Source organism: Dasypus novemcinctus, chromosome 11, assembly GCF_030445035.2.
Source record: "Dasypus novemcinctus isolate mDasNov1 chromosome 11, mDasNov1.1.hap2, whole genome shotgun sequence".
Lineage (NCBI taxonomy): Eukaryota > Metazoa > Chordata > Mammalia > Cingulata > Dasypodidae > Dasypus > Dasypus novemcinctus.
The window spans coordinates 101,230,428-101,250,623 of record NC_080683.1 but is presented as its reverse complement, the minus strand read 5'-3'; the positions used below and the strand labels follow the sequence as shown (position 1 = coordinate 101,250,623).

Below are 20,196 nucleotides of genomic sequence, written 5' to 3'. Positions count from 1 at the left end.
TTGCCATATCCCATAAGTTCTGATATATTGTGTTCTCATTTTCATTCATCTTGAGATATTTATTGATCTCTCTCAAAATTTTTTCTTTGACTCACTGATTATTTAAGAGTGTTTTTTGATTTCCATATATTAGTAAATTTTCCCTTTTTCTGCATCTTGTTGATTTCTAACTTTATTCCATTATGATCAAAGAAAGTGCTTTGTATATTTTCAATCACATTGATGTTATTGAGAATTGCTTGGTGACCCAACATATGGTCTATCCTAGAGAAGATCCATGCACCCTTGAAAAGAAGGTATATCCTGCTATTTGGAGTGCAGTGTTATGTATATATCTATTATGTTTATTCTATTTATCATATTATTCAAGCTCTCTGTTTCTATATTGATCTTCTGCCCAGATAGTCTATCCAGGCTGAGAGTGTTGTACTGGTCTCCAACTATTACTGTAGAGATATCTATTTCCCCCTCCTGTTTTGCCAGTGTTTGCTCATATATCTTGAGACATTCTCATTAGGTGCATATACATTTAAGATTGTAATTTCTCCTGGTGAATTGCCCCTTTTATTAATATATCATGACTTTCCTTTTCTCTAATACTAGTTTTGCTTTTAAAGTCAATATCATTCAATATAAGTATAGCTGCTCCAGTTTTTCCTTTGTTACTGCATGTGTAGAATATCTTTTTCCAAACTTTCACTTTCAATCTATTGGTATGCTTGGGCCTAAGATGTGTCTCTTGTAGACAGCATATAGAATCCACATATTTTCTTATCCATTCAGATAGTCTGTGCTTTTTGATTGTGGATTTTGATCCATTAACATGCAATGCTATTACTGTACAGGCAGTTCTTATTTCACCTATTTTGACCTTTGGGTTTTATCTGTCATATTTTATTTTCACCACTCTTTTCAGTTACTTTTGCTGATATAATCTTCATTTCAAGTCTCTTTTCCAAGCCTCTCTCTCCTGAGTTTTCTTTTCAGGCTTTTTAGTAATTCTTGCAAAGCCAGTCTCTTGGGTATAAACTCTCTCAGTTTCTGTTTATCTGTGAATATTCTAAACTTATCCTCATTTTTGAAAGACAACCTTACTGCATATAAGATTCTTGGCTGTTAGTTTTTTCTCTTGAAATATCTCAAATACATCTTGACTTCTTGACTCCATGGTTTCTGATTTGAAATTGGCACTAAATCTTATTGGGTATCACATATGTTATGCATTGCTCCTCTCTTGTTGCTCTTAGAATTCTCTCTTTTTCTCTGGCATTTGACATTCTGATTAGTTTGTGTCTCAGAGTTGGTTTATTCAGATTTATTGGTGTGTGCTTCTTGGATATGGGTATCTATGTCCTTCAATAGGGTTGAAAAATTTTCTATCATTATTCCTTCAAATATTCCTTCTGCCCCTTTTTCATTCTCTTCTCCCTCTGAGACCCCCATGAAACCTATATTTGCATGTCTCTTGCTGTCATTTAGTTTCCTGACACCCTGTTCAATTTTTTTCCATTCTTTTCTTCTTCTGTTCTTTTATATGTTCACTTCTGAAGGCCATATCTTCAAGCTCACTGATCCTTTCTTCTGCCTCAAATCTGCTGTTATATTCCTCCAGTGTATTTTTAATTTCATTTATTGTGCCTTTCATTCCCATAAAGTCTGTTATTTTTCTATGTATGCTTTCAAATTCTTCTTTGTGCTTAATCAGTATTATCTTAATATTCTTAATCTATTTAGCCATCTCATTGAATTTATTAAGGAGATTTCTTTGAACATCTATGATTAGTTGTCTCAATTCCTTTATGTCATCTGCAGCCATATCTTGTTCCTCTAACTGGGCCACATCTTCCTGTTTCTTGATATTGATTGTAATTTTTTGTGTGTCTTTGCATCTGGCTTACTAGATTTATTTATTCTGGGTGCAGTTTCTCTCTTCAGTTTAAGGATTTCTTGACTTTCCTCCCTTGTGGGTGGTGTAGTAGGAGCAAAGGATGTAGTTGGTGCTGTAAGCTGTGGAAGCTGAAGCTGTCCATGTTGCCCCAGGTACCAGTGAAGATTCTCCCAACATTTTCCTCTGCCAGGAGTAGTGAGAGAGTCGCAACCATGTATAATATTCCAAGTTGTTCAGGCCAAGACCTTCCATACTTGCCTGCAGTGACTAATGAAGCTTCACCTGGGGTGGGGACGGAGCTGTAGATGTGGGCAGCAATCTATGCCATGTTTGTTTAAAATGGCTGCAGTTGCCCAGGTAGACTAATGTAACACTGGCCCCCCTCTCTCTGCAGGCATGGGAATGGACCTCTGGAGTGCCCAATATCTAATATATCTAATCTGTGTGGGCCAAATGCACCTGCAGGTGCCCTGAAAGGCTGAGGAGTACTGTCCCTTTTGCTCTTTAGGGGATGGAAATAGAACCACTGATGCCCAACAGTTTAGTCTATGTAGGCCAAAAGTACCTGCTGTTGCCTGGAGGGGCTGAGTAAACACCTGCTGCCTCCTATCCTACTTTGGGGTGGAGATGGAGTTACAGATGTCTGACTCTTCAGTCCATGGGCCAACAGCACCTGCAGTTACCCAGAGAGCCTGGAGAAACACAGTCCTTCTCTTATCTAATAAGGGGTGGGGGTGGAGCCACAGGTACCCAGTGGTTGAGTTTATGCTGGCCAAAAGTGCCTCCAGTTGCCCTGAGAGGCTGAGGAGCCACAGCTCCTCTCCTATCTCATTGGAGTGTAGGGATTGAGCCCTAGGTGTCTGACTATTCAGTCCATGCTCACCAAAAGCACTTGCAGTTACCCAGAGAGGCTGGTGCAGCTTCTTCTGCTTGAGGTGGGGTGCAATCCCTAGGCTAGTGGTGCAATCCCATCTGAATGAAAAGAAACTGGCCCTACCTTCATTGTGATTTTCAGTCAGCCCTGCTTCCTCTCATGCCAGGAGTGGAGTTAAAATGGCAGCTTCCAATCTCTTTCCAACTTGTTAAAACTTCAGTGGTTCTTATTATTATACTTCAGTCAGCCAAATTCACTAAGCAGTAGCTAAAGTCAGTGCCCAACAATCTCTTCCCCATTTTGGGGAAATGGAGTTTCCATATCCAGTCATGGAACAGCTCCTGAGGTCGCTTACACTGCCAGTGGAGGATGGGTACCAGTCTCTGCAGCACGGAGTACTCTACTCACAAATCTTCACTGCAGATGGACAGTCTCTTCCTTCCATACATTCAGTGATGTTCCAGGATGCTCTTCTGGTCTCCTGGGGCCCCCAAAGAGGTGCTTTGGATAGCTCTGTGTGATTACTAACTGTGCTGTAGGATGAACTGACTCTTGGAGCTCCTTACTCTACCACCATCTTGCCCCTCCTCCAGACTTAAATGTTTTTATGATTAAAAATGAATAAAACTATAAGATAAAATAATAAGGAAAAACAACATCTTATTTTTTGGGGTGGATTTTTTTAAAAAATTTTAATAGTATACTTTCTAATTTTTTAAAAAGATACTTAGATTACATAAATATTACATAAAAAAATATAGGGGTTTCCCATATGCCCCACTCCCTACCCCTCCCACATTTTCCCACATTAACAACATTCTTCATTAGTGTGGTGCATTTGTTACAATTAATGAACAGAATTTGGAGCATTGCCTTTAAGCATGGATTATAGTTTTCATTGTAGTTTACTCTTTCCCACACAATTTTGTAAATTATGACAAGATATATAATGGCTTATAACTGTCATTGCAGCATCATTCAGGACAATTCTTCGGGGTGGATTTAAAAGAATCCTACTCTTTAGAGTAAGGTTGTTTAAATTCACGGAGATTTTTTCCCAGGATTAAAAAATGGAGCAATTATGTTTAGATGGAGCCTTCTAAATAGATACCAGCTGCTTGCCAACCTCCTCCAATCTCTCCTTTTGCTAGACCCCAGAGAAAGCCTGTATAAAAGACACATCTGGTGCAATGTTTGTCACTGTGCACTATGAGTCTTTGGGCCCCAGCAATGTGGCCTCATCCATTTATGGGTGAGATTCATTTATTCTGACATTGCCCTCAGGACAGTTGTGTCTCTTCCTCAGAATGACAGAACAGACATTCATACAATTACTGAACATCCTTGGCTTAACTTTGTGCTGTGTGCAAAATTCCAAGTGTGAACTCTCTCTACATATTTTATTATTCCCTGGGGTGGTCAGTTTCAAGGATTCTGGTGACACTGTTTAGTGTTGCAAGAATAATTTTCTTTAAGACTCATGATCATTTTAAATGCATGCACAGAAGGAGCCTCTCACACCTGAGGGCTAAAATAAACTGGGTCCTGACTGTTATTTTAAATTACAATAAATTCTTTGGATTTCTTGGAAAAATGTGAACTATTAAAATACAATATTCTATTAAATTATTACACATAATCCAGTAAGTCAGTTGAGAAAAATAATTTGGAACTCTGGGTAACTCTACAGGCACAAAGTGATGCTGTGTCTTAAAGTAAGAGAAGTGAGGAATAATACAAAAATCCATACTAAGTCATTTTTGTGTCGGTACCTCAGGACCCCAGATGTTTATTCGAGTATTTCTTGAAACTCCATTCAAACCAGAACAGATTGCTAGCAGGGAGAAACATGCAGTAACCGGGCTAGTGCATATATATGCATTATTTAAGTAGTTTTTAAATTTATTTATTGTCTTTACTAAGAGTGTCCAGAGGCTACTGTGCAGCACAAAGAATTTTTTTTTAATGAGAAAACAAAATTTACCTCCTATGACATTAACATGGATCCTTTAAAACTGTCTTCTCTCCATATTTCAGTCTCCTTAAATCTTTCCCATTTTACCCACTGCCAACCTCCCATTCTACAAGAAGCATTTCCTCTCCCAAAAATTATCCCTCCAGCTACCTTCTTGACTCAGTACTTTCTTGCCATCTCTGAATCCTTGCTCCCTCAATCAGGCATCTTCAATTTCTCACTCTATGAGATCCTCTTCCCTCTGCCTACAAATATGATCAACTATTCCTTTATTTACATTTCCCTTGCCCTTTCCACCTCCTGGAGCTGCTTTACTTTGGCTGTGCTTTCATTTACAAGTACACTACTGAAATAAGTCTCCCAATAATTCCTTGCCTCCCCTTCAAGTGTTTTTATCTAGGCAACCTAGATAGTGTCCCATTACATTCTCTTCAAATAGTTGACTCAAATTGGAAAGCTTTAGTTACCTTTTCTGACTTCTCCCCCATCCCTATCCCTCTGATACATTCAATATTGTTGCTTTCCCCATCCTTTTTGAAATGTTTTCCTCCTTTGACTTTCATCACATTGGATGTTCTTTTCAGTCTGACTCTATTTTCTCTGTATTGAACTTCTGCTGCTTTTCCCACAAGTTGAATTCTTCCATCCTCAGTTCTTTCTCCTCCATGGAATCATCCAACCTTGCTGTCTCCTCAGTGGAGTCATCTGTTTCTTTGCGGATCTACCTCTTTGCAGATGTCCCAAAATAGTTCTGAAGCCTAAACTTTCTTCTAAGCTCTGATCCTACGTTTTCAATTCTCATCTACCTCTTTGCGGATGTCCCAAAATAGTTCTGAAGCCTAAACTTTCTTCTAAGCTCTGATCCTACATTTTCAATTCTCATCTTCGTCCTTTGTCTACCCCACCACCACTGGACAGGTTTATAAGTGGACTTTCTATGTTACCCTTGTTCTTTCACTTTGTCCCCACCTTGTTCTTCCTCGCTTTGTCTACTGCCACCTGATTTACATCTGTTATCCACTGAGGTATAAATTCTATTTTTCTTCCTTTCTTGTTTTTACAGAACTTAATAAGTAAACTTTCATAAGTAAAAATTATAACATTCTTCTCCCTTAAGACAGCCAATTCATCCTTTAAAAGAAAACAAGCATTAAAGATGGACATCAAAATGCCTTTATTCTGTCATGAAGTGCTAATAGCCAGGTGGATTCAGATAAATGTTTTATGTGCAAAATTTTAAGCACACAAAGGACTACTAGGACAGAAAAGTATTTTAAACCAGCACAGTTCTGTTGTCACATGACACTGAGGAAAACATTTACCCCCATAAACAACCTTGTTCAGTTATAGTTTTCTTTCATTTATTGAGTACTCAAGACCATTTCACCAAGCCAATTTAATAATTGAAACTTTTAAAACTGTTTTGAGTAGGAAGAAGGCTAGGATAGGGCCATGATGTTAAAACGTGACTAGAAAACAGTTGTGGTTACTGGGCAATCTTGGATCTGAACATGAGGCTTCTCAATTTTCATGAACCCTATAGCTCCTCTGGGACACTAATTCAGTCATCAAGTCATGTTAATTGTTATCTCTGCTAATGCTGGCTTTCACTGTTTCTCTTCTACACCACTGCAGTCACACCCCAACAGGTCCCTATCTCATTTGACATTCTTCCTTTTCATTTCTACTAACAGATTACAAAACTTCAATTTGATGAAACCATTTATTTGATAAATGTCACTATTTCTTCATTGCTAATTTAGAAAAAATTAAAGATCTGGAGCCTTGATGATCCAGTCCAAGCATACATTTAAAATCTATTCCTATCATCACTGTCACAATTGTCCAAATATGTTCCATCCTATCACATGTTCCAACTCAATTGAACTTTTCATGTTTCTAATATTTATTCCTGCATCCTAAGATTTGACTTGTTTTTCCCTCTTCCCAGAATATTCTTACCCACTGACTGTCCAATCCCTTGTGATCTTTCAAAGTTCATCTCTAACAGAATAGCCTCCATAAAACTTTTTCTGATATCTAGAAAGTAGTGACCATTCCATCCTTGAGAACATCTAGCACTTATTTTGAAAAGTTTCATATACTACCTTGAAGTCCACAGTATCTTATGCTATAATATTTGTTTGGGTATTAGTCCATTTTCTCTACCTGGTTATAAATTACTTCCTGGTATTGTCTTATTCCCTGTGCTTCTTCCATGACCTGCAGCAACATTCTTTGCAAATGGTGATGGAATAGTGTAATGGAAAGAGTGAGGGTCTAGAACAGGGGTTCATAACAAGGGGTCTGTGAACTTGAATTGAAACTTTAAAAAAACATTATTCTTGTGGGGATGTGTTGGTACGAGTGTGATATATTTATTAAATAATAAACAGTTTAGTGTGGATGTAGTAAGGGGTCTATGCTTTTCACCTGACTGGCAAAGGGGTCCATGGAACAATACAGGCTAAGAACAACTGGGCTAGAAGTTGAAGAAAATTAGCTCCACATTTCTTCCAACACGTTAAAATGCATTGCTTGAAGGCACTCTTTTTTCAACCCTCTGACACTCTCAATGTTCTTTTGTGAAATGGAGACTTTCTATTTATCTCATAGGTATATGGTGAGACTTATGTGGAAATATATATGTAAATACCAAGAAAAAAGCTTAATACATTGTAGTTATTATTATTATTATAGAAAGAGTAAGTATTTTTTAATGATTACCTCAAGGTAATCTTCACTTTCATAGTACATGCTATATGAATATTTTAAAAATCTAATTTAATTTTAATATTTTAATATTAAAACACATAGACTATATCACAAAAAAATTCATGATGCATTTCACCTTTTACATGAAGAAGAAACTGAGATTTCAGCCACCTTTGAAAAAGACTGTGAATAGAAAATAAGTATCTAATTAATAAATTTGCATATGTGTGACAGTGGTGTTAAATTTATTCCAATTATCCAAATTTAGAAGGGATGGTATTAATATAATAAAATAAATTGTTTTCTATCTCTAAGGTTCAAAATTTCACTTTTTTATATAATTCAATTTTTTCTTCTAATGCCAAGTAAGAATTAGTTAATGAGCAGATCATTTGCATATAATATTTTTCATAAAATATATAAGTTGGAAATATATCCAAGCTTTTCCTCTGTAATAATTCTTTTGACATGTCCAGTTTTTTGCTTTGTGTGTGTTCTTGCTTATGTTTTGCACTGTTTTGTTATATTTCTATGTCAGAAAAACAAGATATAGTTCTTTTATCTTGTTTTCTCAAATAATTTGAACTGATATTGGTTTAAATGCTCAGTGAACTTATTTTTTAATAATCACCGTTCTTTTTGATGACCTTATTTTTAATTATTTCCTTTTGTAATATATGCAGCTCTTTCATAGAAAAAACACATTCTTCAGCTAGACTAACAGTTCTCAAAGTTTGGTCTGTGGACCTCTGGGGTCTCCAAGATCCTTTCAACAGGTCTGTGAGATCAAAACTCCTTACATAATAATAATACACTGTCATTTTCCTTTTTCACTCCCATTTTGTCATGAGTGTACAATGGATTCTCATTCTCCAGAGGCTACCTAGCAGGTACAGACATCATTGCTCTGATAACTAAAGAAATGGGAGCTTGTGTATTCTCATGTTTAAAAATGTCTGTTTTAATTTCTAATATGGTAAATATCAAAAGATATAATCCATATGAGTAAAAGCTCTTTGGGGTCCTCAATATATTTTTGAAAGATTTTGAAGGGTTTCTTTGACCAAAAGGTTTGAGAACCATTTTTCTAGAGAATAAAATGTGGCTTACTGGTATTCTACTATAGACTTATTGTGATTCTAGCAATGGAAGAAATTATATCATTGATGTGGAGACAGTGGCCACTGGAGGTTCTGAGGACAGGGAGAGGGCAAAACAGGTGTAATACGGGGGCTTTTGGGGGCTTGGGAATTGTCCTGAATGATGTTACATTATAAATCTTGCCATAACCTACAGAATTGGGTGGCAGAAAGTGTAAACTACAATGTAAACTGTAATCCACGCTTAGTGGCAATGCTCCAAAATGTGTTAATCAATTACAATGAATGTACCTTACTAATGAAGGTTGTTGTTAATGTGGGAAAAAATGGGAGGTATGGGGAGTGAAGCATATAGGAATCCCCCTATATTTTTATGTGACATTTGTATAGTCTAAGTATACTTTTTTTAAAAAAAGTGATTGTTGAGAATGATAAATCTGTTTTATTTAGTGCGAAATGTGCTAAGACGTAGACTTGATATGTGTAATTATATAACTTATCTATTATTGGTACTGAGGCTAGACTCCATATTCCCTCATGTCTTTGGAATCCCTTTGATCCAAATATCAATAAGAACCCATATTTATGCAATACATACAATCTCCTTAATGCTAACATATTGGCTGTTTACAGAGTCTCTGTTTCAAACCTCATAGGGCTAAGGCTACTCTTGACTCCATCTAGGTCAGGGGTTCTCAATCTAATCTTTTTTGTTTCTTGGACCCTTTTGCCAGTCAGGTGAAAACAATGGACCCTTCCTAAGTCCACATTATACTGAGTATTATTTAATAAACATATCACACCTGCACCAACAGGGCCCCACAAGACTAATGTTTTTTTTTTATGTAATTCAAGCTCATTGACCCCTTGCTAAGAACCCCTGATATAGATGAAGACTTAACACCTGAACCTTCCTAAAGAGCCCACCTGCTCTGACTCTCTTTTTAATTGTGGCAGAGATGAGGCTTGGAGATAAATATGTTCAGTCTAAGGGCAGAGAGAATTTATGATTTTTTTTCAGTGTTACACTTGCTCATAGAATAGGTTTTCCTTTTGTTTTCAGAGATAATTATGTGAGATGGGGGGAGCGATTGTGGAATTGTGACAGAGGAGGAATTATCTCTATTAGTTAGGAGGTACAAGCACTACTTGAAAAAAATTTTATTGTTTTCAAAACCAGTAGCTGCTTAAGAAACCCAATGGAGGGAGCCCCAATTCAATAAGTACAAATGAGTTATCTAAAACACAGCCTTTAATGTGAGCATGTTGAAAAGATTGAAATGGTGGCCACACACCCATTCATGACTCTGTAAAGTGGGAACATCTGCTTTAGATGGGAAAATGGACTCACTAATATCTGAGGTTCCTTTGGAATCTAAGATTCTATTTAAGTGAAGGATACACTACATTTTGAAAGTCAAGATAACCCATGGTTATTCTTCAATGTTTCTAATATGATTGCCTGAATTACTTAGAGAGGCGAGGAATGTTTCCTCTTCATTATCATTTTTAAAGACAATGAATTAACCTTTCTATTCATCCCCACAGAAGAACAGATTGTTTGAAGCAAAAAGGGACCCTCACTTACCATCCCCTATCATCCTTTCTCCTTCATGCCTGCTATGCAAGAGTGTGTGGCTCATATATAACTCTATCAACCAGAGCCTTTCAACGAGTATGATTTAGGCAACATAATACATGGGTTCCTGGGTCAGAGAGGACTGATTTTAGAAGGCCATCCTCAAGAGATGGGATGGCATAGTAGTTACCCATAAATTCTCTGGCACCAGAATGCCTGATCCAAATCCCATTTCCACCATTACCAGCTGTGGGACCTAGAGCTTCTCTCTGTGCTTCAATTGCCCAGATGGAAAATGGCAAAAGTAGTAGTTCCTTCCTCACAGATTTGCTGAGGAGGCAGATGTGTTAATATTTGTAAACTGCCTAGAACAATGGTTGGTACATGGTAGGTGTGCTGGTTGGAAGATAAATATAAATTCTCGTTCAAATGACCCTGATCTGGGCAGACTTGATTTCATGGTCTGGTTCTGCCACTCACTAGCTCTTTGGCCTTGGTTACACCTCCACACCTCTTTACTCCATCTGTACTAGAGATTTAAAATAAGGGCAGCTTCCTCATAGGATTGTTTTCAGTATTGTGTATGCTAACACATGAAATAACTGAATTGTGTCTAGTGCACAGGGTTAAAAATGATTAACAGTTACTGCCATCATTAAAAGTGATCTCCCAACTCACTATTGCCTCAATGCATATTTCTAAGCTTTTCCAGACTTCTCTTTCTTGCTGCTTGTTGAACATTTACAACAGCCTGACCTACACAACACCACAATCCATAGAAATTACTCTTCACAATCCCCAGTCAATCTGTGCCTCTTTGGGACTTTCTTGTTACTGGGAATGGCATGACAATCCTCCTCATACTCAAATGGCATATATTTCTATCCCTTATTGAACTAATCCCTTTTTCCACATGCACATAATTCTATATTGCTCTACCAACAATGCCTCTTTTACTCCCAACTCATTCAGTGACTCCTGCTTGCAGAAATGATTACTTTATATCTTGACTGTTCAAAATGTCTTTCCAGTTCCTTTCTCTGAATCCACTGTCTTATGATCCAGTGTGAATTAATTTTTATAAAGTACATCATTATATTATTTCTCCCTTGAGCAACTTTTGCTAACTATGAAATTAAGTGAAGGTCCATAACTTTCAGACTTAGCCTAAAAGTCCACGATAGTCTTATCCAACTTTTCCAGACTCAGCTTTCATGCATTCCTCAACATTCCTGGAGCTCCCTGAATACCCTCTCCTCTGTTCTTTGCTGCTCTCTCCGTGTTTCTTCATGTGGTCCCTTTGCTTTGAACTTGACCTCTCCATCAGAATTTTCTCTATATTACAAGGCCCATTTCAAATTTGATTTTCCTTATAAAATATTTTCTTGACTGCCTCAAAAAAAAGCATTCACACATTTTTATACTTCTTTTAAGCTAACAATTATAAATGACCTTTTCAGGTCAAATATTTGTTTTCTCAAAACTACCACTCACCCAACCAATTTGCTGGTTAAAAGAGTATAAGGACAGTAAATGCCTCATTCTTTTTCTTTTCTTTCTTTCTTTTTTTTTTTTTTTTTGGTATTCTGAGCATCAATAATCAAAGCAACTTATTGCTACTTCAATAAATATTTGTTGCTGAAAAATTGTTTACACAGAGATGCAATCTCTGTAGCAACTGACCCAGGCTTGCAGTTTACTTTCTTATGCCTCTTCTTCAGGAAGCCTGAGCAATCGACACGTTACTCAGACATCTTACTCAGTTCTTGCCAGCTGCAATTACTTGCATCCAATTGCTGTTGAGTCAGAATAAAGAATTTGGGAAAAAGGAGAGGCTAAGATTTTTATTCTATCCATCTTTATTTCTCCTGGGGTAACAAATGAATCCAGACAGATAACTGTCTTAGTTTTAAGTGTACAGATCTTTCATAGAAATTAGCAGACTCTTAATAAAATGTTAGAAATATATTTTAATTTTTAAAGAACTCTGACATCACTTTATATATAAAGTCAATTCAAAATATCATGTAACCATTTATATCTTTCTTTTACTTATAGTTGTTGATTGGGCAATTTAATGCCATGGCCCCTTAATTTAATATTTTATTTATTAAGCCTGTATTTGAATATTCCTTAAAATGCATCAGGTAAAGGCATTCACAATCCATGTAAGAAAGCTTATAACTTTGTTTCCTTTTCCCTTTTCTTTATTTCACCATAATAGCATTTGTCCCTGAAGGCCACATTTCCTTTGATATATATATATTTGGTATATAATAGACATTTCTCTTTGCACTTCCAAACTTGCCTGAAAATAATAAATTTCAGAGGAAATTTGCATACTGACCTCCTTTATCTGGTTTTTATTTCTTTATGGGAAGCTGGTATGTAAAATACAAATAAATAATATAAAACTGACCCTTTTTTAGGTCATCACAAGTGCTAAAAAGTTGGTGTAAAAATTAAGAAATCATCTAATTATGTTGTGTTAGAATTATCTCAGACTTAAAATTACTTCCATCCTATTTCTTAGAGATCTGTCATTTCCAAATATGTGCCAGATTGTCGAAAGCACAACAGATCAAATGATTTATGAAACAGTTTAGACTCGTTTCTTACATACTTGAGCTTTAGTTCATCTTTTAGGGTCTTTTCATTGCCTTTGGAGTTGACAAAAAGGCCCAAATCCCCTAAACACCCGCTGATAAAATACATGGGTGGTTATTTTTCTCTTGATCTAGCTTGTGTATATTAATCTATTACATATCTCCAAAGGCAGTGATGGTCATTAGGGGGATTTTAGGAGTCAGAGGAGAGGCACGTTCAGTAGTGTCCCTGCAGGTTCTTCCCTGCTCAGCCTGCTTTTGCTGCCTACTTAGTCCTTTAGTCGTGATATATCTTCCATTGCCTCCCCACCCTCCCTCCAACTCAGAGAAGTTGCCTCCAGCTCAGCAAGTTCTTGTTTGTAGAAACACTAGAGGCTAAGTTTGTACAGTAAAGAATAACAAATCTTTAAACACAACATTTCTTCTTTGGAAAAACTGACAAACAAACCATGATGTGATGTGCCTTTTTTCTATTCTCTAGAAGATTTTGAAGATGTACCTCCTTCAAAGAAAGCTAAAGGTGAGTTTGTTGTATTTGATTCACTTAAAGGCTTTTCTCACCAGGCTGTAGTGTTTAGTCTGTTTTATTTAACTATCCTTGATCTCCTCAACTTTGCTAAGCAATGTTTACATGGTGGACTTATTTTTTAAACAGTTTTCTTTACATTATTTGCTGGAAAATAAAAATCTCCTCACATATCGAAGACTCTAGTTAGACAATGATTTGTTGGCCAATCTGTTTACAGGAACAATACTTCAAATTTATAATTTCATTAAGCATTATAAGGTGGCCATTTGACAGCAGGAGAACCACATAATGTTCGAATATGAGGTTGATAATTTTTATTAAGAAAACTTGAGATAACTTACCTATAATATCAACAATATCAGAAAGGAAAAAAGAATGACCTTTGAGGACAGGCTGTCAGAAATTCAGCCCGATGTATGATCTTGAGCAAGCCTTTCCAGGACTAAATTTATCATCTGTCATGTAAGTATTTGAACTACTCTTAGGGTTTTTTTCTTGTAAGGTTTCCTAGCTTCTTTTTTTTTGGCTTGAAATATAATTGATATTTCCCTTTATACTTCCAAACTTGCCTGAGAATAGTAAGAGTTTCCCTACAAGTTGTTCTTGACACCAAAGCATAAGTTCTGTGGCAATGCCCACATTAGGTAAAAGTGAACATAGTGCAATGAGAAAAGACTCAAGGGCATCACTAACCAAGTCTTATTAAATGAAAATTGAGATTAATACTTGTCTCAAAAAACATTTTGAATAGTGCATTATACATTTTTTAACTGAATTTTTAAGAATAATGACTTACTATCTTTGACTTCTAGACCAGTATTTCTCAAACATTACTGTATATATAGGTCACATGGGGATCTCGTTGAAATGCCATAGGTCTGGGTTGTGCCCTTAAAAATTGCACAAAATCTCCTAAGTAATACTGATACAGCTTCACATTTTGGGAGGCAAGGCCCTAAAACCCACTGAGAAACTGATGAAAGCTATAAACTTTCTGTGAAGCAAACACACACACACACATTCATACATCTTCTGACACTTCAGAGTTTAACAGGAAGTACCCGAAATGACCATCCATGGACCCCAGTAAAGAATTTCTGACCTAGAAAAATGACCTCAAATGGATAGTTTCAAAGTCCTCATCACCAGGTAAATACATGGCACATATCACAACAGCACAAACAAAATAAAAATTAAGTCCATGGTAATAAAGGAGGGAAAGAGTCCAGAATACTAGCCTGCTTCTATTCTGTTGTAGCAATAATCATCACTAAAAAGTCATATCCCTCAGAAGTTTAGAATTCTTTTGGCAAAACTTTCATCTCTTAGCAACATCCGACACCTGACATATTATAACTTTCAAAGACCTCTTCTCAAGAGAGCAAAGTGCCAGAGCCCTTTTCTATCAAGATCCAGCTCCTTGGGACTAGTTGTCTGAACAATCACCTGTGCCATGCCTCATCCTTGTTTTGACTGCCTCCTCTTCTATCACTGGCATGTACCTATTAAATTTTATTGTCAAAGACTGAAAAAAATCTAAATATAAGCCATATTATAATTATAGGACAGTTGACTCATGTTTCTCTCTTATTGTGCTCCTGTTTAGGCATTCTCAGTCCCATACATATTTGTATAATGCCTGTGAGTGTACAAGTTATTTACTTTTATATTTTTCTGTCCCTAGAAGAAACTGAAGATGTGTCATCCGCGAAGAGGCAAAAAAGTAAGTTTACAAAGTAGATTAAAACCCACAGAAATGTGAGAACTAAAAAATTTTTGTTTTAAGGTGAAAAAAAACTTTTAAATCATTCTATATTAAAGATGCTGCATATAAATGTGTACTTTTGACTCTCTTAAGAAGGCCAGTATTAGAAGAAAAGATTTTTAACAGAGATGTGAAGAATAACATTGAATAGGTCATTTATATTTCAGAGAGTAGTTCACCACTATTTTTTTTTTGTCGAGGAAGAGGCACTTATTTAGAGGAATTGCAAAGTAATGACTGAAGTGGTATTTATCACAAACTATTCTACCCAACTCTGATCCTGACTACTCTAGCTGAATCAACGTTTAAATGTGTGTCACTGCCTGCTTTATAATAGGACAGCTGAAGTGATATCCTGAACCTTTTATAGAAAAGAAAAAAATCTAGAAATAGGCCCCAGCAATTCAAATACTTAGAAACTCACTTCAAAGATTCAAAGTACTTTCTGATTTTTTTTCTATATATGGCAGCCTCTTAATGTTCAGTCTTTGGGATTGTTGATTTTAGAAGGCAATCATTGTTCACATGCACTTACAAAATTCAATGTTCAGAATATCTCATTATTCTGGTACTTCCATACTAGAAATTTTTCTTAAATGCAAAGTGATAAATTCATATATGTTTTAAATAGTCATTGTTGGATAGGCTAAAGACAGCAATTTTTGAAATAGGCATAACCATTTTTTTTCACATACTGTTTTTAAAGTAAAGAATTAGACATTTACCTGAAGAAATTATATCAGTAATGTTCTCTGGGATCTGCAAAGATCATGAAACATATTTCTACTGGAAATTACTAAAATGCCCTTTATAATCACAGATACCTCCCACTCTGTATTAATAATACATTGATTCATTTAACAAATATTTTTTGAGTTCCTACTATGCTCCAAACACTTTCCAAGATGCTGAGACAACAACGTCAGCAGATAAGATAACCATCACATCCATTATAACCTTATACATAATAAGGTTGTGAGAAATACAGGGAAATAAAGTCTTAGGATACTTTCAGGTATTGTTCCAAAGTCCAGGAAAAAAAGAATTGTAAATCATTGTGGACATGCTTCTTATTTACACAGCAACTCTTTCCAAAATGTTAACCTACAGGTAACAATTTGTGGCTATTTTGCATTAACACTTGAAATCTCTTATTTCGTAAATAAACATTAAAGCAAAATTCAGTATACTTAGTAAAAACCCATCAAATATATTTGTTATGGACTTGTTGACATTAAAACAACAATTCCTATTTTAATGTTAGAATAAGGTAGTTCTACAGCCTGATATTCATGAGCCTTTGAGATAACCTCTAAAATTTGCAGCCCGTATGGTATACAATTATTAATAGCCAATTCAACATCAGTTAAGTGAATGTGTCAGAAGAGCGCCTGCTTCTGATACTGGCCAGCTGAAAGGTAGCCTGTAGTTGACTGATTTTTCTACTTTTAGCTCAGGTGCTGCCATTCCACACTGATGCAGGCCCAGCTTCAGGGCCATTGTGTTTCAGATTTCCCTCTCTGCAGCCTGTTCAACAAACCCCATAAACTTTGAGGCTAGAGCAAACTGGAAAATAATGCTGGATAAGAAGAGGTGGAGAGGAGGAGCACTAAATTCAACATTCCTTCAAACTATTTTCATCACTAAAAGCCCAGTGATAATGATCAAGGGACACCCACGGTGATGAAATCAGAATAACCCCTTGTTACTTCTCTCAGCTTCCTCCCACCTCATTAGCCTTCAGTCTCATATAAGTTTAGCCATCTTTCCTATCTTTCACAAAACACTAACTTCACCCTTCTCATTCCTTGCCTTCTGCAAAATATCTGTGGTTGACAGAATGCCCATGGGAAGAATGGAAAAACCCTGAACACTCAGGAAGCACCCATGATTGCTAGGAGAGGTTAAACTTGTCATCTCTTAACAAAGTTGCTACCTGCAAGCACCAGTTAGTGATTCCAGAGCTCATGTTCAAGTCCACTGAACTCTACCACCTTGGTAAGGGCAAGTGGAACAGCAAGACTTTAGGAACCACACAGCTCTCTGTTGCATATTACAAAACTATAAGAAGCCTGTTTCATTGCATAGTGATGAGTTTATGTTTGAAACCTGATACTTATATAACAGTCTCTGAATGCTATATGCAGCAATAGATTCCTGTATACTAAGCACTTTGACTTTCTGTATCAGGTCATTGTTTACCATCATTTATTAAGTGTATAATATGTACCAGGAACTGTTTTAAGTGCTTCATGTGTATTAACTCATTTAATTTTCAGAACTGTCTATGAGGTAGTTGTTCTGATTTTGTACACAAGGAATCCACAACACAGAGAGGTTTAATTTTTTTTGTAAGTAGTTGCTGAGGCTCTCCAGCTGCAGTCCCCATGCCCAAGTGAACTGAACGTCCTGCCCTGCCCCATGCTTTAACTCTGTTTCTGCTTGTGTTCTGTTTGTTTAACAATCTGTCATGCTCTATTCTCTAGCTCCCATTAGTTTCTTCCAATGTGTCTACTTGGATGGATACAATGGCTATGGATTTCAGTTTCCTGTCACTCCTGCCCACCACCCTGGAGAGAGCAGCGGCCACCCAAGTTCTCCAGGACAGAAGCAAAGAGGACAATAGATATGCTCAGCCCTTAGAGCTGCTTAAGATTTTGAAAATAAATAGGCTCTTCTCCTTTGTCCACAGTGGTTCAGACAATGGCTATCTTGTGATTCAGGGAAATTGTTTGAAAATATTTTATTCCTCTTCCTGGTATAGAGAGAATGGGTGGGCAAAGGAGTTGAAAGCAAAATAGAAGCATTAAAGGGTCTGACACTGAAGAATCTGTAATTTGTGTTTGTTGCTTGGGGGCAGTACTTACATTTCTCTTTCCACTCACTGTATGGTTGTACACAATTTAAAGTTTACTAAATAATGTTCTTTTAAATGTTATTGACAATCACAAAATGAAATTCCTGTTATCACCTAGATATTTATATTTAAATGCTAACAGGCTGGGCTCAAAGTTTAAACTATACCTTAGCTTACATGGAAGTGGCACTTTCACACCATTTAGGTAACTTAACTTGATTTATCCAAGAAGTTACCATTTAGTAGGTTAATAATTTTTGCATGCCAATTTCTATTTTAGTTGAGCTGTGCTCTATTAATGGATAACAGTATAGCACCAAAGATTGCTATAAGTTCCTCGAGATGCTCCTTTAGAGTTCAAAATATCACTGAACTTTAAATGTGATAAGATGGGAAAGAAATGTTTAAAGAATCTTATCTCTAAGATTTGTCTTGAATTTCTATGAGGACTTTCACTCCAATGGAAATATACCTTCCAATTGGACAGGTATGGTGAATCATTTGTTTAAAATATAAGCAAATGAGATGTGAAATTTTCAGATTTCTCTAAACTGGGTCCTAATGAAAATGTCACCTGGATGAAATTTTGGATGTCACTAAATTTGGTGACAGATGCAAACATATTTTCATTTCTCTTCAGTTGATTATTTTTGAGAAGTTAAATGAGTTTTCTTTCTCAAAATGAAAAAAAAAAGTTAATGTCACCAAAGTTTAAAGAAAACATTTAACACAAGTGCTTTCAAGAGATGTCTTTGTTTTTCAGATAATTGGCCATCAGTGCCAATGAAATGGGTGACAATTTTTAACCTATTTGACAATGTGTCACTGGGAATAACTATTATGGTTTTGTTAACCTTTTGATTCCCCAGTGATACCAACCCTCGGGGTTTTTTTGCCTTTTTTTGTCAACTTAAAAAGTCATGCTGCTGTGACCTTTATAATGTTTACAGTTGCAACTCAACTTACAAATTAACTCAGGAATAGCTTGAGTTATCCTTGCTGTGTTTATACTTATCTTCAGCAAGGTCTGAGATAGCAGAGCCAATCCTAGCGAAATGATTTCTTTTCAAGGGCAGCAACTAACCGTGGTTCTGAAGGCCCAACATACAGAGCACCATTTTATGAAAAATCATGAGGCTAGGGCATCCGTGACTCATTCATTATTATTACTGGATTTTCAGTGACTTTTTGTTGGCCTGAGGCCAGATGATTGTGAACCTTATTCATGCCACAAAAGTCAATATTATTATGAATTAAGACTAATGACACTCCTTATGGGGGGACCTGGAAGTTTGTAACTTCAAGGCTGATCAGATGATACTATCTTATAAGCTCCCTCATATAGCAATGAACCCATGCTGGTAGGAGAGTGGATGAAGTTGATTCTTCACCTGACCCTCCAGCCTGTCTCATTTAATGAGTAAAAGAATGTCAGAGAGCAAATATGATCGCTCTTTTAGATTTCATAGAATAGAATGGTTTATCCATTCATATTTTTTTTCATTCAAGGACTACTGTTTGAGTACTTACTCTTTCTAGGATACTATGTTAGTCACTGGACTGTATAAAAAAAAGATGAGAGAGAAATTCTAATCCCAGTGCTACCTTGAAGCAGTATGTATGACAATTTATTAAAAATACTATGAGTGCTTCCCAGTGTATAAAATAAAGCTTTCCAGAAAAACAGCCTGGTAACTCACAGAGGTACCATAGAGACTATGATGAAATATCTATTGAAATGAGCTTTTAAAATAGTATTTTTGTATATGGCACTAAGTTTACCTGTGAATACTTTTCTATATTACATTTTTGATTCTTTCTCTCTCATTGTGAAAACTATTTGATAAAAATAAAGCATCATAAAATTTTTATGATGTAAACAATATAAAAGTGTGATGTAAACAACATAAATAATTATTGTTCAGGTTTATATGATTCAAGTTACAGTGATTATAGCACTTTAAAAATATTAGTTAAAATGACATTTGTTTGTATGGTTCCATCAAATAAAGGATTTCTAGATCTTTCAAATTTTGCAATTTACATTTTAAAAGGAAAGGCAAATGGTTAAGAGTTTTTTTGTCTTCATGAATATGAAGGTATTTAATAAGTGTTTTAGGTCTCCATTTTGTTCAAGTGTTATGAGTCACCCAATCTAACCTTCTATTTCCCCCCACCCTTCACATCTATTTAATATATGAAGACCTAGAGAAAATAAGAAATAAATTTACCTGAGGTTTTTAATTTGTGTTTAATTATTATAATACTTGATATCTTATTATTTAAATAGGCCAAGGCGTTTTTGTTT

At 36.0% G+C, this 20,196-nt stretch overlaps 1 protein-coding gene across 22 annotated transcripts in view; it reads left to right on the top strand.

Annotated features, from left to right (window-relative positions):
- Positions 1 to 19,919, top strand: part of TRDN (triadin) — a 462,763-nt gene extending 442,844 nt beyond the window's left edge. For 21 of the 22 annotated variants that reach the window (XM_058307371.2, XM_058307382.2, XM_058307378.2 and 18 more), the window contains 3 exons: positions 13,219 to 13,257; positions 14,951 to 14,989; positions 17,518 to 19,919. In XM_058307371.2, coding sequence (XP_058163354.1) covers positions 13,219 to 13,257; positions 14,951 to 14,989; positions 17,518 to 17,657 — 218 coding nt within the window. In that variant the 3' untranslated portion in view covers positions 17,658 to 19,919. The remainder of the gene's footprint in view (positions 1 to 13,218; positions 13,258 to 14,950; positions 14,990 to 17,517) is intronic. The other variant, XM_058307360.2, reaches the window with a different exon arrangement.
- Positions 19,920 to 20,196: the final 277 nt, after the last annotated feature.